This window comes from Patiria miniata, unplaced genomic scaffold (genome assembly GCF_015706575.1).
Source record: "Patiria miniata isolate m_02_andy unplaced genomic scaffold, ASM1570657v1 HiC_scaffold_6, whole genome shotgun sequence".
Lineage (NCBI taxonomy): Eukaryota > Metazoa > Echinodermata > Asteroidea > Valvatida > Asterinidae > Patiria > Patiria miniata.
In genome coordinates, this window is record NW_024037073.1 from 12,456,289 (window position 1) to 12,477,679 (window position 21,391).

A 21,391-nucleotide genomic window follows, 5' to 3' on the forward strand; every position below is an offset into this window, starting at 1 on the left:
CATTTTATTTGTGTATCGCTCATCTATCATTCTTTCATTCCTCTAGTTCATGTGTAATTGTAACTTCTGTGTGTACATAAATATTTGTTTTATTTTTCTTAATTTAATTTAATCTAATTAATCTAATTAAATTTTTTTGTTAACCTTTCAGTCAGGAGAGCCCCTCTACAGCGACTTTGTCTCTTTTGGGCAATCCTTCAAGAGCTGTTAGGTTCTTTTTGTTTTCTGTTGTTGTCCTTTTATTTTTTAGTCTTGGTTTTACTGTCTATCCCGAGAAATAAACCAAATGTAAATGTAAAATTAATTTTAAAAATGGCTTTATCAAACTTACCTCGCACAAGAACATAAACTTGGTGTCTGTCTTCTCGAAGTGCTCCTCACAGTAATGGATGCTTTTCGCAAATGCATCTGACGAGTAGATGCCCTGCAGAGGAGATACCGTAACGTTCATCAGTTTCTCAGGTTTGGAGGATAAAATTTTTTTTTTTCCTTTTAGAGAAGAAACTTTACAGAGTTTATTTCTCCCCCTCTGAGCTTCCATGTGCATCTAGCCCAATTTTATGGCTCTGCTAACCACAGAATTATGCGCTTACGATCGCCATTTCAGCTCCAGCAGAAAAATTCTGCTAACTCTGTAAGCACAGAACAGTTACGGAATGTACACATGTATATCAGCCAAAATTCCTGTGAAATGCATGTGTATGCGTTGCAACAAATAAGCAACGTATACATATGGAACAGAATGTGTGCTACATTATGAGATTTTTTCATGTCTGTAAAATGAAATCAATATGCAGCTTATGCGCAACGGATAAAAAAAAGGCGCATACGGAAAGGCTTACCACTTGAAGTTAGTTGGTGGTCCATATTTCCATTACTGAACTCAATACCCCCAAGTGATGTATAACATTGGAAATAAGTATCTCAATTCTTAAAAAGTCTGACTTAAAGCTCCTTCTGTGATGACAGGTCACATATTCTGAGGAGAAAACCCGCCTAAACTTGAAGTACATGTATTTGATCACACCTCTTCGTCATGGGAACAGCCCTGTGGCATCTTCCCATCTTCCCTCTGAGAGAATGCTACTGATCATTATTGCATATGATCCCCTAATGTCTCCTTTCAACAGACAAGTTGTCTGTTTTCCCTGCTTAAACTGTGGCGTTTACCGTAATTTCCTGCGGATAAGGCGCGCGGCGGATAAGGCGCAGGTCCCTAAAATCACCCCAAAAAATTCAAACGCCAACAGATAAGGCGCACCGCCGCATAAGACGCATGTTTGACCGCACACAGAAGAACACCAGGCGTCACCCGGTGTCGGTACATCGCCACAAAGGGGCCATTGTGTTGCCTTAGAACGATCACACTATTCGGAGGATGAATTAAGCCGTGTCCGCACTGGACTTTTTTTTTGGAAGGTTTTACCGAGACGATAGTAAAATGAGAAATGGTCAAATGTGACCACTGTCCGCACTTGGACTTTCGACACGGGAAAATTTACCCAGACCGCGTGGGAGAAGTAACCGAGCTGTCACAGTGTCAGTAAATTACTCACCGTACACAGAAAACAAATTGCCGATCACATTTTCAGCCGCCGATACGCACAGTAATATTACACACGCCATTTGCATGCACAACATAATCGTTTACACGATATTATTTCATCTTGACAGGCTAAATCTTGACGAAAAGGCCTGTAATTCTGACGCATTTGTGATGCACGTCGTCGAAGCCATGCCGCTGTACGATGTTCCGTGCGGCAGCAGTGCCATCAGTATTCGTCGGTTCCCATCGCATGCTTACAGAATCGAAGCTATGATGTGGGCCAGGAACCAGTGACTACGGCCTACGTATGGTACTGGACCATGATGTTCCGTGCATGACTACAGTAGCGTATCAGGACGAATTTGGATCGTAGAAAATAACACATCGGTGGAGAAAGAGAATTTCCGCAAATTAATTCTCAGAACGTGATCTCTCTTCTCTGTGTATGTATTTGTCCGTTGAAATATATATTTTAACGAGATTTTACCGCTCGGACTTGATGAAACACCGCAGCGTGTTTCTACAAAATGTTGGGCCACACGTGCACTGAGGTTCGTGCGGTCTCTGTATGCATAACACGGCGCTCGGGCCGGAAGTACGCTTTCCTGAGCCGCTTTTACCGACTCGCACTGTTTTCATCTTGATCTTCAGGCTTGCAGACTTCGAAGATATCCTGTACAATAAACACCCTCAACGTTCACACAATAGAACTTGAGTGAATGCGATTTCCAAACGTTTAAGTAATTCTGATTGCAGCATTTTCGGAATGAAAAAACGGCCACAAAGCAAAACGTTTGTATGACGGCATTGTTGGAACGAAAGCACGATCACTAAGGGGGATCAACGCATTGCGGCATTGTTGGAATGAAAGCACGATCATGGGGGATCAACACATCGCGGCATTGTTGGAATGAAAATACGGTCACAATGTCTGGAGAGTTGAGCCTTGGTTGACCGCATTATTGATTGTGGCATTGAAAGAATTCTTCACACAAAGACCGTCACTTTGAACTCAAGCGACACCAGATAAGGCGCACCTGTAGATAAGGCGCAGCGATGTTTTTGTGGTCTAGAAAGTCAGATAAGACGCGTCTTATCCGCAGGAAATTACGGTAATCCTTCCAAGTTCTCTGGTTAGGCCTACCTTGCCAAATCTGTAACCAGAATGTTCCGCCTCTTCTGGAGCAATGAGCAGACCCTTGTTCATGATGCTGATGACATTGGATCGGGTGCTGCCGTGCCACAGCAGCTTGTGATTGCCAACCCCACTGGATTGAAGCCGCTCCTCCTCACCTTCTCTTGACAGGCGGAAGATGGCTTCCACATTGGCTTCTTTCTCACCTAGTGGATACAACCAAGACGATTCAGTTATTTCTATATGGATTCCGATCAACTCTAAGGGTCGAGGCACTACAGTGTGGTGCAAAAAGAAGGAAAACCACTTTTGACAGGAACTTTAACCTACTTACTTAAAGCTATTTGAACTTTTTTTTTTATAATGTAGTGAAGTATCTTCAACCATACGTGGTGAATTTTTTTAAAAAACAATCGAAAGAATAGTGCAATTATGCTAAGTTGAATACAAGTCACCAAAATCACTGTTGTCCACGTGTAAGTCTAGTGTAGTGTTTGTTTGTCTTCAAATCAAGCTCCAGAGCTCAGTGTACTGACATGACTGATGACGTCACACTCTGCTTACACATGTGCTTTTTGTGGGAGCCGGGTGGGGACGACGGTTTTGTGGCCCCATAAAAAAGCGTACACGTAAACAAAGTGTGACGTCATCAGTACAGAGGCTTATCGTATAGGGTTCATTTGCAAGTCAAGACTAGCCAGGTAGCTCAGATTTCTGTTGATGCTAAGCTTAATAGTAGAAACTACTACTTCACAACTTTTACACATTTATGTCATAAACAAGAATCAGCTGTACAACATAAAGCCCCTCACATTTTAACGGGTAAGCTTTAGGTGTTTTTGTTTGTTTGTAAATAACCTGTAACATATTTACAGTCAAACCCTGATAAGAAGAGCACTGTTAATACAAGGTACTGCTTATAACAAGCAAAATTTTAGGTCCCTAGTCTTTGTTTTTCTTTGCTGTCCTTTGTTTTCCGTTACTGTTAATCATCATCATCTAGCGGTCGCAACCGACATCTCATTCACAACGCCACGCCAAGTGTCTTTATCTCTCATTATGTAAGGAAAGTACATACAAGGTACTGTTATAACAAGGTAATTCGCAAAGTCCCAAGGACCTCGTTATAAAGGTGTTCGGCTGTACATGCATTGAAAACAAGGCAGATATCTTCTACACCTAGCGAATTTCTATAGCTCTATGATAGCCACTTGTTGTGATCTATGACTTACTTGTTTTGTGGATGTACTGAAGCAGGAGCTGTGTTTCCTGGTCATCTTCCTTCATGAGGCGGATCTGGCAGCCTAGAGACTGGTAGATATAGTCCAGAGGGTTGATTTCTGTACCATAAAATCCAATCAGATATGCACATTTTTAAATAAAAGAGAAACATGATTTTGCCTTTTCCCAGTTAATGTTAATTAATCAATGTCAGATGCCCCCCCCTTTTTTTTTTAGATACACCAGCAAGTGAATTACTTTTATAATGTCGATATACATTGTACACATATGCAACAGAGATCCACTGTGATTCCAATTGCAACAACCCAAGGGAATTCCCAACAATGAGAAATGACCAGGTACATTGTGACACTCCCAGCTTCATATCTTTGGCGCGACGATGAACCACAGATAACAGGGTACCAACGTGTCCGTACCAGTGCGCACGTTCCGCAGCACATTGGGTTATCATAGCAGATCATAAAGACGACGATATTTTTCACAGTAATGCACTTGATTGTGCAAGGTATGTTATCTTTTATTCCATCCAGTTTCCAAAGTGCCCCTCCAAAAACCACTTTTTATCTGTCCAAAAGACCCTGAACTGAGGTTAACCTGTGACTCTACTGACCTTTGACCCTGTACTGGGCACCCAGCAAGATCATGTTGGTGGTGGCGAGATCCAGAAGGATATCCAGGTTCCTGATATGCGTGTTCAACTGATTCGTGTCCGTCAGTGGCGAGATCTTATCGTGGGCGAAGTTCAGATTGGGAATCAGCTCAAAATACTCATTGCTCAAATCACAAACCTAACGGGCAGCAGGAGGAACAGGGGAAAAAAATCAATTAGAATTAGGTCTTAAAAATAATTATTTTCGTCAATATGCTTTCATAGGGTGCGTTTGATTAGCTCATCCGGGTCGACTAGGGTTAGCCCCGTGCCGTTCGATTAGCTCTGACGTCATTCTCGGGGCTCACCCGGGTCAGCCACCACAGACCCTGCTCATGGAGCAGAGTCAGTGGTGGAAAAACATCACATGCAGGCATTGCTCATTCCAAGAAACAAACACATATGGCAGCCGGACAGCGAATAAGCTCAAGTGGACCCAAAAATCAACTTTATTTGAAGTCTAAACACATATTATATTTCGTAGTCCTCAGCATTCTCTGCCTAAAGAAAAAAATATACCAAATAACCTACCTCTTCCATGATAGCCTGATGCTTTTCAACATCAGCGAATATCTGACTTTGTTCCTCTTCCGATTTTTCTATCAAATCACTGCAAGAAACACAAAAGTTCTCATACTTTGGAAACAGGACTGGTGTTAAAACATTGGGAGGTCCGCAGAACTGTTTAACCCCATGCGTACGGGAAGCGGTCATAGCCACGGCCGCTAATCCTCATTGGAATGCAGTTGCCAGCTGTGGTATGCCGTGGCACACGGCTAGTGGGTAGTTCCACAGCTGCTGCTTTTGTGCAGTCCCGCTACCACACAAAGGCTGTGCAGTCATGCGGGCCACTTGCTCTATGTGTGGAGGAATGTCCCCATTACACCCCGTTCTTAAGGGGTTAAACTGATCTATTTTGGAGGACTACATTGTCATTAAACTAAACAAAAAATATTGAAGTTCAGAAAAATGGGAATGGTAAAAAATAAACCTTAAAGGGAACTAAGTTCACTAATTAATATATCAAGTAGATATAAAATTGACTTAAGCAGGCTTTACACCTGCAATCTCTAGAACTAGTTGTCATTTAAACAATACATGAATTGAAATTACATTAACTCAAACATTCCCAAATACTCTTTGCAAAATGTAGGATTTTGCAGGATTGAGGCTAAATGGCAAAAATGTGTGGCTGATTTTGGAGGATGCACTGTGTCAAGGTCTTGGGCCGGACCTTGTGTTGTTTATGCTAAGCCGTGCATAAATTTAGGCCTTGATTATACTTGAAATCCTCCGCACTGCTCCAGGATGTCACTGGCTCTGCCTCAACATACATGTACTGACAGTGATTGCTGGAGGATTTTGTAGGATTGAGGCAGTAGTCACCCCTCCAAGGACCACATTCAAGAAACAATGGAGGGTTTTGCAGGATTGAGGCTGTATGCAATTTTTATGCGGAGGAAGCTGGAGGATTTTGCAGGATTGAGGTTGCATCCTAGCAAAAATGCCTAGGGACTAGGAGTTAGGGTTAAGACAGTGTTGGGATGGGTTAGAAGTACTTACCTGATTTTGCCTAAGAGTTCTTGAGCCTTGAGCAAAATATCCCTTGAGAGGAAGGTGCCAAGGGAGATGACTCGGGTATCTATCCCGGACTCTGATAAAGCTTTGCTTAGTAGCTCTGGTTTGATCTGGCAAAAAGGCAAAATAATCATGTTACCCTCAGAAAGCTCAGTGCCCGGCCAAACTTGACTCCAGGGGCTGGGTGCACATTCCTTCTCTAACCCCTGGCAATGTTGAATACAAAAATCAGGCTAATAGACTATTCAGAGCATACTGAGCGCGTATTTCAAATGCTGCATGCACTATATGCGCTCAAATTATCTCCTGCACGCCGTGTTACGTATGAATATTTTTCAAGACTGCGTGACACCTCTTCGATATGGAAAGTCTGGAAGGTTCGTTTTTGTGAAAAATACCCGCATTTTATGTTGTAAAAGGGACGACAGAGGTACGCACATTATAAATTCTAGCAACGTGATGTCCAAATCAAATCTTTGAAAGAACTGATGCTACAAAAAAAAAGGAATTAAGATTGAAAGGACTGTGCATTGGATGTTAAACACATTGACTGCAGTCCTAATTTAAATCTCCCACATAGTTGGATATTTAAATTACAAAATACCAGGGGTTAAGATCGTGCAAGGCATGGTGGGAACCAACATGGCGCAGCAAGATCATACCCATGGCAACAAGGTTGGTTCCAGGTAGGCTTGCAGCAATAGGAATCAACTTCAATAATCAATTTTACCAGGATGAAATTTTAAGCTAAAACACCTGTAGCTTGTAGCTGCTAAAATAATACACAAAATTGCACATAATAATCATTATACATGTAATGGAGTAGCGAAGTGAATATGTCACGCGCACAAAATGTGTGTGAGAAAGACAATAGGGCGTGATTCAGCCGGTGAACCAACACGCGCACGTACTCCATTCGTTTACACTACACTTTTTGCTTCTAAATGATGTCACACTTCGGTACTCTATAGCTTCTCACATTTATTAAACCTAACCCTATAAAAAGGTACTTTTTTAAGTCAATAAAAGTAACTTAACACCAGTGTCTCTCTCCCTCAAAGAACAAAACAAAACAAAACAAAAACAAACAAACAAACAAAATATACCCTGAAAAATCTACTGTTAATGGTTAACAACCCTGCCTGGTGAGCAATCTCCTAACCACAAGAATATCTATCATTCCGTAGGAAAAAAAATCTCACAGCCAAAAACTGGCTCTCCTAAAGTTGCCCAAATTCCCACTTGCATGACTTCTCACTCCTGTACCTTGATACAAATGATTTTGTTTAGTTCCCTTTCCAGAGTCTCTTACCAGCGCTTTGATGGCAGCTTGCAGTGCTTGCGGCAGTTTGGAAGGAACCGAGGACTCCAGGTTGAACTTGAACTCGTCGATGGCCTTTTTCCGTTTGGTTCGCCAGGGGTCCGTTTTGACCAGCTGGTACTTCTTGGGTACTTTGTGGAAACTGCGGCAAATAAGGGAGACAGTGCAATACGTGAGGAGCACTGGAGTGCGAGTCTATAGACTCGGTGCACAAGTGCCCCCTCAACGGCTACGAATAGAGAGGTGGGGGAGACCACTGGGACATGGAAATGCATGGCTTACAGCGCTTACATGAAGATGCAACCGGTGAAGCACATTCAGATCAAAATTCAGAGAGTTGTTATACAATCACGTTTCTTGCACTTTGCAGGACAAGACTTAATTCTGTCCTTTTGTTTATGATCAATCACATCTCCTATAACAAGCCACTCACTTGTGAGATTTGACGTTCTACATCCGGAGTGATTATTTTTTTTTCCGCAGTTTTTCAGACTTTGCAATGCTAAATTACCCAAATTGAGTTAAGTCCTTTTCAGCAACCTCAAGCTGTGAAATGGTCCGATGTCTCTGTGCCATTCTGGCCCAGTGTGAACGATGTCCTGGTGCCGGGCATGTTTCATGTTAACGCCACAACTGATCCAGCCTTCCATATGTCCTACCTCACTCAAAAATGGTCTATTCAATGAGCAACACTGCTTATTACTTAAATTTGTTAAAACACCTGCCACTTTCTATTGATTATCAAAAATGGCTCCAATAATTTACACATCTGCAATTTGGACAATTATAAGGCCCTGCTGGAGTTTAGCAAAGACAAGCCATAAACCGTGCTGAAAAAGTCCACAGAAGGTTTCATTCTCACTTCCTTTAATGCATCTGTTGTGGTAAATGCTCTATTCATTTGAAGGAGAAAACATACCACTGAATTCAAATCACATCTGAAACGCTTGTTTTTGATTTCAAGCACAAGTCTGAGAAGTATGTTTACAGCATGTCTGTAACAAATTGTTGTTTTAAACCTCTAACAAAAAAGTCAGATATTACATGAAAAGGATGTTGAGTTTATTCCCTGTTATAACTGGGACGAGTGGAAATGCAACAACTATCAATGACTTACTCCTCGACTTTGGACCAATCATTGCCCGTCTTGGCTTTAAAAATCTTCTGGAATTCCTTGATAGCTTCTTCTTTTGAGTTGAAGGGCGTCTTTTGATATTGCCCCTCGTCACCGATACGACCCCATCGTGTGAACAGCAGCATCATATCCTTGCCTGTCTGGTGAATGATCTGTAGAAAATGCACGGCAAAGACAACATAATACGATTGCAATTTTCCACGTTGAACCTAAAATCAAAGAATTTAACTCTTTTTTGGGGTCACAGCTTTTCAGGCTCCACAACGGTCTCGATTTGCTGGTAAAATAGGTCATTTTCAGTCGCTACGCCACAACTTACGCCACCTAAAATGATTGCGCAAGTTACGCCATAATTCATTGCGCAAGTCGTGGACTTAATATAAAACTTTTGTGAAATTGTCATAACTGAAATGTTGTGCAGTGCAACATGTTGCGCAGCTTGCGCAATAAATATTGGCTTAAGAAGACTTATACCATTGCGTAAAGTTTCATGAAATTGGCTGCTAGACCCTCATAATCAATTACCCTTTTTTGTATTTGTGAAGGGCATGTTTTTTTCGTTTTTGCAAAGTGCACTATGGAGTTCAGGCAAGACCTATACAGAGTGAGTCAAAAGTATGATTTGAAAAATATTTTTAAAATATTTGGCTTGCTCCATTTCACACCAAAAAAATGTAAGGATAAAGTACATCTTATTGACTTCTAACTGTGAAAATTTCTTGTCATTTGCATACTTTACTCCCAAGTTATTTTAATAAAAAGATCTCAAAACTCGGCTGTCCACCACTGATCATTTACCGTTCTACGAACCGATGAATGCCTATTGAGTACAATGAAACATGGACGTGTAATCTGTAGTTCTCACCCAGCTCAATAGCTTCTAATGGCATTCCATAGAAAGCTAGAAAAATTGTTCTTTTAGTGAAACATTTATAACTCCTGATAGCATGGATCAATCTCAGTAATTCTTTTTTTGAGATGAGTGGAAGAAGATGCTATTTTCAGATATACTTCATTGGTGTTTCAAATTTGATTGCTTTGTAAGATAAAAAATCATTAATTTGGATACTTTCTTTTGACTCACCCTGTAGACAGCAAAGTAAGGACCACTCATTGGAGCCAGTGAGGGACACATAGTGATTTGCAAATGGGCACATGGGGTGATGAATATTCAAATGAATGTGCACCAACTCATAGTATCTTTATGTGAGAAGAATGCCCCATGCATGGTCATACAACATAAATGGCATTGAATTATCTGTGCAGAACAGAAATGTTCTTGATTTTTACTCTCAGGGCCAATCCCAAGCTGTGAAATGACAGTTGAACATATTCTGCTTGACATTTGTCAACCATTTACCACGTTTTTCCTTAAAAATGCTGCACTGTTGTACGACAGTGCCATCTGCGTGCATTAAACACATCAGAAATGATTGTGGGTCATTTCTGCTAGCACAGTTTTTTATACTTGACTTCATTTTCTCTGGAATCCATAGACCCTTACCTGCATGATATAGTAGTTGTTCATGCCATAATTGCCGTACTTGACATCCACTTTGGTCAGAGTTGCATCATAAGGAATTTCTTGCTCTTCGTCAATAAGGACCACCCTATGCCAGGAGAACACAGCATGATGTCAAACACAACCTTGATGCATACTAGGGGCAGCTAACTGCTTCAGGTCAATGCCAATGTGAAGTGAATTTAATTCGGGCGATTCACAATGCAGTGCGCCACCAAGAGTTTGCCATAAAGAGTTCATTTTTCCCATTACATTGTGGTAGATGGTCAACAAATTCGCACGTGGGACATTTGAAATTGTTCGTTTTTCCGGTCAGTAGTTTCATAAGTGTATGATTCGAGGATGTTTGCCCTTTTCTTTTTTTGTTATCAATATGGTGTTTTTGGTAAGGTGGCAGAACGTATATGCCCCAATCTATAACAAATAAGCTCAAGTTTTCTACTGACACTCATCAAATGGGCCATGTTTTGTCGACCATAAACTTTAAAAATGGACTCTCCACGGCAAACTCTTGGTGGCGCACTGCATTGTGAATCGCCCCAATTGTCACTACGTCTTTGTAGTGAGGTTGACCTCTGTTCAACTTTTGCGCATTCACAGAGCAAATACTTGACAAGATGTCACAAATTGAGGATCATAGTTAGATTAATTTTGCCAAGACTATAAACTGATTGTAGTAAAGGAAACGAGTTGGGAATAGGGTGACATTGACCACACCTACAGGAATTCCGAGGACAAGTCAAACAGGAATCAGATTGGAACGATAATACCTTAACTCCAAAACACCAGAATGCAAAAACAATTCAGAAAAAAAAATCTGTAAAAAGAAGACGTTAAAGAGAGTACTGCTCTAAGTGCATTTAATCTTAAAAAGAGTATATCGACAGGGGGGGGGGGGGGAGGGGGGATTCTGCCTCCTTCTATTACAGTGTCATGACCACTTCCAACTTCTGTAGTATTTTAACCCTTAAACCGAACTTAACCCATCAAAGCTCAACAGCAGGTTTTGTTTAAATCTGTTGGGATAGGTACAGTACCCCTAAACTGATGGTCTTTTACACTGGGGTTGGCATACCTCCAGAAACTAAGTCCAACAGTGTGTGTGTACAATTTCCCATGTGGGTGTTGGAATTTGCCAGAATGGGTATGGTTCCTGGTAAATTAGACTGAGGAGTTAGGGTTAATGAATTCAGGACCAAAGGGACAAAGCACCGTGTTTTATGTCCAAAGTACATAGAGTATATGTCAATGGTTCGTTTCACAGGTCTGTACAGGAATCAGAAGATTTCTAGCAATTTGAAGACTAAATTATGCATACAACATACAGATATTATACAAATGTTGAATGCTTCGAGTGGTGTAGCAAAACTAGCCTCCCGAGGTGATCCATGGACAGTCTATTTTAGAAAATAGAATATAATATATAATATAGTGCTTATACAGCGCTTTATACCAAAGGTCTCAAAGCGCTTCACAATTGCTCCATGGATCACCGAGGGAGGCTAGTGTTACTACACCACGAGATAAAGCATTCAATATTTGTTTTATAAAACATCACCCACAGATTCTGCTTGGTCTTAATATTTTAATTATTTAAATCTGAACACAGTTGAAATAAACTTAAATTTCAATACAAAATTGGTGGAAAATGTATTTCTGTCTTCTAAACTACCCCTTCACGAAATGTTTGAACCTAACTCTGCGGCACGCTCTCTTTGGAACAAAACGTGCTACGCGCAACGCGCACACCAGCATGCATTTGCACACAAATACCGCGCCGTGGATATAGTACTTTGGTTGCTAATGGTATAGTACTTTGGTTTCTACAGGTATAGTACTTTTGGCCGTGCACGAAAAGATAGCAAAAATAGAAAGTATCATGTGACTCGCTCTCGGCCAATCAAGACACAGAATTTGTGGGTGAGGTGTTATAAATGCAACTAGGCTGTCCAAAATAGATAAGGAAAGTCCAAGTTGCAGGAGAGTAGGATAACTATTTTTTTAAGACAAAGCTGAAAATCACATTCCAAAATACAAGAAAGCCCTACCCTCCTTCTGTGATGCCTGAGCCATCATCAACTTTTGCTAAGATCTTGTCCTCCTCCTTGTCTTGGGCTGCATCCTTCTTCTTTTCTGCTTCGAGTTGTTTCAGCATGGCCTGAGAGTCTGCTTTGAAATCTGGTTTGGGTGAGGTAAAGGTGAGGCCATCTGTCCAGGTATGTTGTAGGGGCTTGGGAATAACCTTCGGATTCAAGATTTGTTACATCATAGGGATTCTGTTAATAAATGTCAATGCTTTTGTTGTGAAACTACACTTTGATGGAAGGTAACTCACTTTTATGAAGAAAAAAAAAAATCAATTTTTTGTTTTTATTAATTGCTTTTGTAGTTGAATTAATATTAACATTTTTGTTCTTAAAATGTTAACTTTGGCTCATTACCCAATCGCTGATGTCAGTTCCAGATTATGGAATCAAGTAAAAGAAAGATTTTGAGTGTCATTTGGGGAGAATTTTCAAAATGAAAACCAGGGTACATGGAAAAAACTACACAGATTCACATTTTATGACGCTTGCAAAAATGCAATTTACATTGTAAAGCTACATGTATTGAGCTCACTGTACACACAGAATCTGCCCCCCCCCTCAACTTTTTCCGCGATAGCTCTTAAAAAAAAATTTTCCGCGACCCAAGCTGTTATGACTTTTAGCCTAGAGCCTTGCACATCTTTTGATACTAAAAACATAAACATTTTCCGGCACATAGTGAAAAGTGAATTTTCCCCTATACGTCGTGTACACAGAGCAGAATTACCATTCATACATATGAATAATTAATTAGCCATAATTTCAAAACCCTTTGACCTATAGTCATGGAATTTCTTGGGTATGTTCATGATGAGTTGCTCTATGTATGTACCAAGTTTCAAAATTTTTCGTCACTCGATGGCCGAGATCTTGGGGGGGGGGGCGAAACTCCCCCATATAAGTGAATTTTCCATTATACGTGGTGTACACAGAGCAGAATTACCATTTGTACATATGAATAATTAATTAGCCATAATTCCAAAACCCTTTAACCTATAGTCATGGAATTTCTTGGGTATGTTCATGATGAGCTGCTCTATGCACCCCCCCCCGGTCTTTTACACTGGGGTGAAAGGCTACAGAGTGAAAGGCTACAGTTGTGAATCAAGGCAGGTGAGGAAAAAAAGAGATTTAAGTATGAAAAGTGGTGCAAGTCTATAAATAGACCTTTTCATAAAATTGGTCACTGCTCAGTCAACCGTGAATGTAAGGACATGATCAGGGTGTCATTTTAAAGAGGAGATTCAACCCCTTATAGAGGATATCTCCCTTTGATTCACATGTGCCCTGCTTCTGTTCCACTTAGCAATAATATCTTGGTTTTTTTTTTATCCACCCTGTATAGAGGTGGTGATCTTCTATTATTCTGTGTTGTTTTTGAGGAGGGGTAAAGTTGGCCCTTGTGGGATTTTTTTGACGGATGGCCCACTTGGGTCAACTTGCTTCTACCGTAATTTCCTGCGGATAAGACGCGTCTTATCTGACTTTCTAGACCACAAAAACATCGCTGCGCCTTATCTACAGGTGCGCCTTATCTGGTGTCGCTTGAGTTCAAAGTGACGGTCTTTGTGTGAAGAATTCTTTCAATGCCGCAATCAATAATGCGGTCAACCAAGGCTCAACTCTCCAGACACTGTGACCGTATTTTCATTCCAACAATGCCGCGATGTGTTGATCCCCCATGATCGTGCTTTCATTCCAACAATGCCGCAATGCGTTGATCCCCCTTAGTGATCGTGCTTTCGTTCCAACAATGCCGTCATACAAACGTTTTTCTTTGTGGCCGTTTTTTCCGAAAATGCTGCAATCAGAATTAATTAAACGTTTGGAAATCGCATTCACTCAAGTTCTATTGTGTGAACGTTGAGGGTGTTTATTGTACAGGATATCTTCGAAGTCTGCAAGCCTGAAGATCAAGATGAAAACAGTGCGAGTCGGTAAAAGCGGCTCAGGAAAGCGTACTTCCGGCCCGAGCGCCATGTTATGCATACAGAGACCGCACCAACCTCAGTGCACGTGTGGCCGAACATTTTGTAGAAACACGCTGCGGTGTATCATCAAGTCCGAGCGGTAAAATCTCGTTAAAATATATATTTCAACGGACAAATACATACACAGAGAAGAGAGATCACGTTCTGAGAATTAATTTGCGGAAATTCTCTTTCTCCACCGATGTATGTTATTTTCTACGATCCAAATTCGTCCTGATACGCTACTGTAGTCATGCACGGAACATCATGGTCCGGTACCGTACGTAGGCCGTAGTCACTGGTTCCTGGCCCACATCATAGCTTCGATTCTGTAAGCATGCGATGGGAACCAACGAATACTGATGGCACTGCTGCCGCACGGAACATCGTACAGCGGCATGGCTTCGACGACGTGCATCACAAATGCGTCAGAATTACAGGCCTTTTCGTCAAGATTTAGCGTGTCAAGATGAAATAATATCGTGTAAACGATTATGTTGTGCATGCAAATGGCGTGTGTAATATTACTGTGCGTATCGGCGGCTGAAAATGTGATCGGCAATTTGTTTTCTGTGTACGGTGAGTAATTATACTGACACTGTGACAGCTCGGTTACTTCTCCCACGCGGTCTGGGTAAATTTTCCCGTGTCGAAAGTCCAAGTGCGGACAGTGGTCACATTTGACCATTTCTCATTTTACTATCGTCTCGGTAAAACCTTCCAAAAAAAAAGTCCAGTGCGGACACGGCTTAATTCATCCTCCGAATAGTGTGATCGTTCTAAGGCAACACAATGGCCCCTTTGTGGCGATGTACCGACACCGGGTGACGCCTGGTGTTCTTCTGTGTGCGGTCAAACATGCGTCTTATGCGGCGGTGCGCCTTATCTGTTGGCGTTTGAATTTTTTTTGGGTGATTTTAGGATCCTGCGCCTTATCCGCCGCGCGCCTTATCCGCAGGAAATTACGGTACTCACCATTTTGGATTCCTGGATCCCCTGCAATCTCTGCAATGCACCAGCCATCTTCTGTGATTTGGTTTCCGTGGCGTAATCCAAGGGTGTCTTGCCCTGCTTGTCCTGCAGTCTGGTCTTGGCGTCTTGCTGCACTAGGAGCTGCAGTAACTCCACGTTCTCCCAGGTGCCATAGCTACATGTCTTCATGGCGTGGTGGATGGCAGTGCGACCCGACGAATCCGCGGCATTCACATCCAGGTCACTGGTCTTGACAAATTTCCTGGTCTTAGCCTCCTCAGCTTTTTTCTTAGCTGCATGGGCAGCGCAGAGAAATCAAAGAGTATAATGTAAGCTTGAGTAAATCCATGTGTACCCCTCTGTCAGAGCTGACTTTTGGTCTAGATTTTTTAATCTAAACATGCTCTTACAGGCTTTCAAGCAGACCCAGCATTGCTCAGGTGAAAAAATAGGAGAACAGTAGAATAAAAAAAAATAAAATAAAAACAGGACAAAAGTAAGAATTTGGAGGACAAAATCAGGATAAAAGTAGGACTTTTGCAGGCTTTCAGGAGTAGTTTTTGTTGATGCTCACCCATGTCCACAGCATCATAAGCCTCATTTGGAATGTTCTGTACTCACAACACTTGTGCTCCATCCTCAACTAAACTCTTGGAAGTACAGTTGCAGTACTCCTGTGCCCAAGCCCTTCATTGTGTGATTTACATTTAACAGTGTGTAACACTTTTATGAAAAATGTTCAATGAGATTTCATTTTTCGGAGTCGTGGGACAAAAAAGTAGGAAAAAGTAGGAATGTCAAGAAAAAAGTAGGGAAAGTAAGAGCAAGGTAAAAAAAAAAAAACTAGGAACAAGTTGGAAGGGTAGGAATACTTGAAAGCCCGCATTTTTTTAAATGATTGTTCAGTATTAACCCTAACTCCCTAGCATGATTTACTAGGAACCATACCCATCCTGGCAAATTCCAACACCATATGGGAAACTGCACACACATCTTTCTGACTTTGATTCTGGAGGTGTGCCAACCCAATGTAAAAGACTGTCAGTTTAGGGGTACTGTACCCATCCTGACAGATTCCAACAATACATGCTGTTGGGGTTTAATGGGTTGAGTTCTGTTAGGGTTAATGGTTGGAGACTTTAATACATGCATAGTGATTAATATTCACTATTCAGTATTTGGTTACCAGACCTGCCAACCTGTGAGATAACAAAACTGTATTCTGAAACTCAAAAACCTGTATTTTTCCTTGAAAACCTGTATTTTTTTGTTTTAATGCACAAACGAGCTTACAAAGGTTTAATGTTGCTGCAATTCCACGTGGTGTGAGGATTTTAGAAATACCTAAGTTAAAAAAATTGAGCAGAGCTTTGCTGTATTCAGGGACTTTAAAAAAAAGGCCCGCTGAAACTAAGTCATAAGGTAATAGGTAATAGCCTAGGTAACATAAAAAAATAATTTTCAAATTCAATTCAAGGAATTCAATTCCATTCAAAATTCAGTTCAATTCTATTCACAACTGACTCTATGATATATCGAAGTAAACTTAGTTAAGACCTTTCTCAGTTAGTTGGATTACGGATTTGGTTCCCCAGGTCGGGCGGTGAGAGGGAATTTATAAATTAAAAAAAAAAAATCAACGCCCTTTACAGCGCGCCCGTAATAGTGCGCCCAGTTTTCGGACACAGTATTCGTGTTCGAACAAAACGTCGTCATTCAGTTTCACTGCACGAGTTTATCACATTAAAAGTACATAAATAATGAAGGAGAAAGTCTGCAGACTAAGCAAACTGTCATTATTTATCTTGTTCCAAACTATGTTTGCTTAAAAAAAAAGTCGTCGCTTCAATACCTGTCATCGAAAAGTACGCGAACATTAAGCTGTCGATGCATACTCCGATACGGTCGCATGGTCGGTGCAGCTGGTACCCGGCCCGTTAGGCCCAAGATATATTTGTTGACAGGAACCAGTGCACAAACGTAAAACACGTTGCTGCGAGCATGCTACATCCTGATAAATAAGGGCGCCAGCGTGGTGGGGCGGCCGTACTCAATCAACGATCAGGGCATGTGGAAATGTACGGACTACGGTGATTTCTTTCTCTATTTTTTCCACTAGACGCCAGGATTCCAGTTTAAAAGTGAATCAAAAGCTTGTGGTTACTAGGGAGGCATTTTTTGAGGAATTCTTTTTGGGGGGCGGCGATTTTTCAAAATTATTTCCCCCGACGTTATATGCCCCTTAACGTTACAACTTATTTTAAAAATGCCCTAATCCACCTAAAACTGTATGGCGAGTAAACTTCAGTAAAAACTCACAAAACCATTCTGATTAATAATAATAATATTAGGCCTACTAAACGAAGAGACGAAATACACAACGTACACCGTGCGTAATTCTCTCCTCTCTGGGACGGCTGGATGAAATCCCATTTCTCGGTGTACTCTTTTTTGTACAGTTGCTTCCTTTTAATATCTTTTTTGGAGGTCGAAGCCATATTTATTTCACGCCAGTGCTGCTTTCGAATTCCACGCTCAATTATCCTCAGCTAGCTAGTTGCACATGGTATGCGCAGTATATGCCTAGCGCTTTTGTATGCAACGATCCGATTGGTTAATACGCCCGGTCCATGCGTTTGTTTACATCCCATGCACCAATCACAGACACCCTAGCTTACTTGATCGCGATGTCGAGCCTCGTGTCTCAACGTAGTCTACGTTCGCAGCCGTTTTTTTCTTCTTGCGCACTCTTCACTCGCAGCCGAACTAGGATTTTTTTTGGCGTGTCAAAATGGTCAAAACCCGTATTTTATGGAGAAAAAACGTACGGCCGTATTTTCAATAAATTCCCGTATTAAATACGGCAAAACCGTACTGGTTGGCAGGTCTGGGTTACCCATCGCCAACGTAAATGCAAAAGCACTGCATATAACAGGGCTGTTCGAGCACTTGCGAGAAAAAAATCACAAGCTTACTTAGGTGGGACTGGAACCCACAACCTCCTGAATATTAGTGCAGAGCTCTTAGGACAAAATGCAAAATTAAACGACCAACTTGAGGTTGAACCCCGAGATACTTCATAGAACCTCCAAAAATCTTATGGTAAAGCTTCAGTTACTGCCTTGAGTTACTCAACCATTGAGCTTGCCTGTTCAATGCTAGTACGATAGTGAAATTTTCTTTGACAAGCTCCAGGACAGCATTGAATATTAAGTACTTTTTGAAATTACATCAGTGAACGGCAAAAACCCAATTTCAAATTTCAATTCTCTCTGATGCAAACACTCACCATCTTCTTTTGCTTTCTTTTCGGCTAACCTCATCTCTCTTTCCTCAGGATCTTCATCTTCACTGTCTACTTCGTCGTCTTCATCATCGTCGTCGTCCTCCTCCTCATCCTCCTCAACATCGTCATCCTCCTCAAATCCTGCATCTTCTTGCTCTTGCTGTGGCTGGGACTCTAGAGATGAAAACCAAATTTTGAATTTTCGGCTGGCTACTTCCGTGAGGAATGTTAGCAGGGAAGACCGCCCAAATAAACACATTATGCCACACAACACAATGTTTCCAGACTGTTAAAGTCTGTTAAAATCTGTTCATGGATTCCTGATTGCTACCCGTTTATGTGCGTTCTTGACAGATTTTCTCTATGAAATGACACCTTTTGCACTTGCGATCATGTTTGCCTTACTGCCCTGCTCTTCAATTTTTCTTTGCAAAGAACACTGATTATCTAAGTATATCTCTCAAATCTCTGATTTGGGCCTGACAACAGCTTCATTTCGAGTCCCAAAACCGTTTTGGGGCGTGTGATACCAAATCTACAAAAATCGAAACTACGATAAAACTTCCACAATCTACAAAATTTCTCTTTGGAAGTTTAGGAAGAGCTAACCCTGTTACGAGTGGACACATATTGTTAGATTCTCAAACGGGATCTAAAGAATGAAGATGGGACTTTAAGCTGAAGTCAGAGTTGAAACAGAGATTTGAGAAGAGACCTACGCTCATCAAGCGAAGGATTACTCTTGGAGTGACTTACTTTTCTGCTCCCAGATGTTGGTGGCCCACACCGAGAGAGGCTCCTGCTTCTTGGGTTTGGCCCTCTTACTGTCCTTCTCAGGATCAAAGTCATGGTCCAGAAGAAGCTTCACTATTTCCATTTCATTCTACAAAATAGATAAATGAATACATGATGAAAACAAGACTTTACAGTAAGCATGCACAAGGAAGGTTTCCTCCACATGTTTTTCTGACATCCATAAACAATTGGTGTACATGTCACTGACTAAATGACACATCCATGTGTGAAGTGTGAATGCTGAAGTTCTTTTAAATTTAATATACATACAGGGTGGTGCAAAAAGAAGGAAACCCACTTTTGACATGAATTTTAACCTACTTACATAACTTATTTGAATTTTCTTTAAAAATAATGTAGTGAAGTATAGCTCTTCGACCTTACATGGTAAAAAAATCTTTATACAGAATTGCAAGATTAGTGGTATTTTGCTATTTTGAATTTTGTCTAGTGTAGTGTTTTTGTCTTCAAATCAAGCTCCAGAGCTCAGTCAAGCAGATGGAATAAAACCGTCTTTGGACAAACAGATTTGATACATGAAATTTTTAAACTACCATATCTCAGAGATAAAATATGAATTTGCAATCATTTTTTCGACCCTTATGTTTTAATGTGATACCAAATCTACAAAAATCGAAACTACGATAAAACTTCCACAATCTACACAATTTCTCTTTGGAAGTTTAGGAAGTTTTAAGATCACTATTTTAATACCATTAAATTGAATTTTTGAAATTTCCTCGACAAGTAGGTGAATATTGCTGTCAAAAGTGGGTTTCCTTCTTTTTGCACAACCCTGTATTTCTGTTGAATATGATTGTAGAGCCAGAGGATCAGCAAAACTTGGAAAATTCTGTATCGTAAAACTGAGGCCAAAATTCTACATGTCTGCTTCTAGTGTCCATATAGTGTGTTTTCCGGTACAAGCAACCTGGTTCGGTTTTTTGGATAGCAAAGTTGTAATCCAAGTCGATCACAAGTCAACCCAGATGTCAGGTCAGAATTCAATGACAAAGGAATGCTGTTGTAATAGTTCTGCTGATTAGCTTGTGACTTGACTGGCGATCGGACGACAAAAACCTATGACTGACTTGTGATGACACCTTTACGAAATGGTGCATTCACGTGCCGTTTCGTAAACTTCTCCAGAGCTGAACCAAAGTTTCTTAATGTAAAGCAGAGGACTCTCTCACCAGTTTGACTGCGTGCATGAGTGGCGTGAGCCCGTCCTTGTCAGCGTAGTTGCAGCTGGCCCCATTCTTCAAGAGAAACTTGCAGGCCTTGAAGTTATCAATGTACATGTGGAGGATCAGAGGGGTGCGTGGAATAGACCAGTCCAAGGGGCCGTGGTACCAGGCTTCTAGGCTCTCTGCCTGCTTCTTGCGGTTCAAGGAGCTGGACTCCACGTTGGGCAAGGCAGTGCAGAAGTTGAGGCTTGCGCCTGACTTGATGAAAAGTCTGGGCGAAGTATAACCATTCAAAAAGTAAATAAGTGAAAAGATATACATGTAAAAGTGCAGCAAGTATTTCACTTCAAATTCGGGAAAGCTGACCACGCTTAAGTTAAACCTCAGTGAATGTTGCTTCGAATGTTTCTGATGCCACACTAGCTTCACATTCATCTTGTTTAAAATTAAGTAAGACAACTGAGTAAGGGGGCGTGACCATTCAGCCCTGGTATGAAAAGGGCCCCCAGGTACCTCTTCCGGTCCAAAGCCAGTCCGGTCTTCAGCCCAGTCTCGTCCGGTACATGGTCCTGTCTGACCAGAAGTTTTGAAGTCAGTCAGGCGCATCAATTTATTGCCCTTCAGAGAACCTCCAGAGCAGAACAATAGCAGACTTACCGGATTAAAGATAAACATCCTTCCATAACGCCTTGGTATTTACGGTCCCATTGTGCACGAAACCGCATGGCAGGGGTTTTGATCTGTGCTGACGAAAGTGTTCTATTGTTTTGCGCTCAGAGATGAAAACCACAAGCGGGTTTCTTCTGGGATATATTACATGTGTCAATACTTGCAAACAATAGACCCCAGGATAGAGGAGTTCCTGATTAGCAACCGGACCAGCTCCTGGGCCGGTAGCTGGGACGGTACGAGAGGACTTCTTGGGAGGGGACGAGCTTACTGGGGGGCCCTTTTCATACCGGGGCT

The 21,391-nt window shown here is 41.3% G+C and overlaps 1 protein-coding gene across 2 annotated transcripts in view; it reads right to left on the reverse strand.

Moving 5' to 3' along the window:
* LOC119742986 (poly [ADP-ribose] polymerase tankyrase-like) overlaps positions 1–21,391 on the reverse strand; it is a 72,595-nt gene that overhangs the window by 11,103 nt on the left and 40,101 nt on the right. For both annotated transcript variants that reach the window (XM_038219282.1, XM_038219283.1), the window contains exons 35-48: positions 20,432–20,696; positions 19,200–19,326; positions 18,447–18,617; positions 15,161–15,450; positions 12,177–12,370; positions 10,111–10,216; positions 8,589–8,758; positions 7,463–7,613; positions 6,136–6,260; positions 5,104–5,182; positions 4,534–4,711; positions 3,914–4,021; positions 2,691–2,887; positions 332–424 (exon numbers count right to left, since the gene is read on the reverse strand). In XM_038219282.1, coding sequence (XP_038075210.1) covers positions 332–424; positions 2,691–2,887; positions 3,914–4,021; positions 4,534–4,711; positions 5,104–5,182; positions 6,136–6,260; positions 7,463–7,613; positions 8,589–8,758; positions 10,111–10,216; positions 12,177–12,370; positions 15,161–15,450; positions 18,447–18,617; positions 19,200–19,326; positions 20,432–20,696 — 2,254 coding nt within the window. The remainder of the gene's footprint in view (positions 1–331; positions 425–2,690; positions 2,888–3,913; positions 4,022–4,533; positions 4,712–5,103; positions 5,183–6,135; positions 6,261–7,462; positions 7,614–8,588; positions 8,759–10,110; positions 10,217–12,176; positions 12,371–15,160; positions 15,451–18,446; positions 18,618–19,199; positions 19,327–20,431; positions 20,697–21,391) is intronic.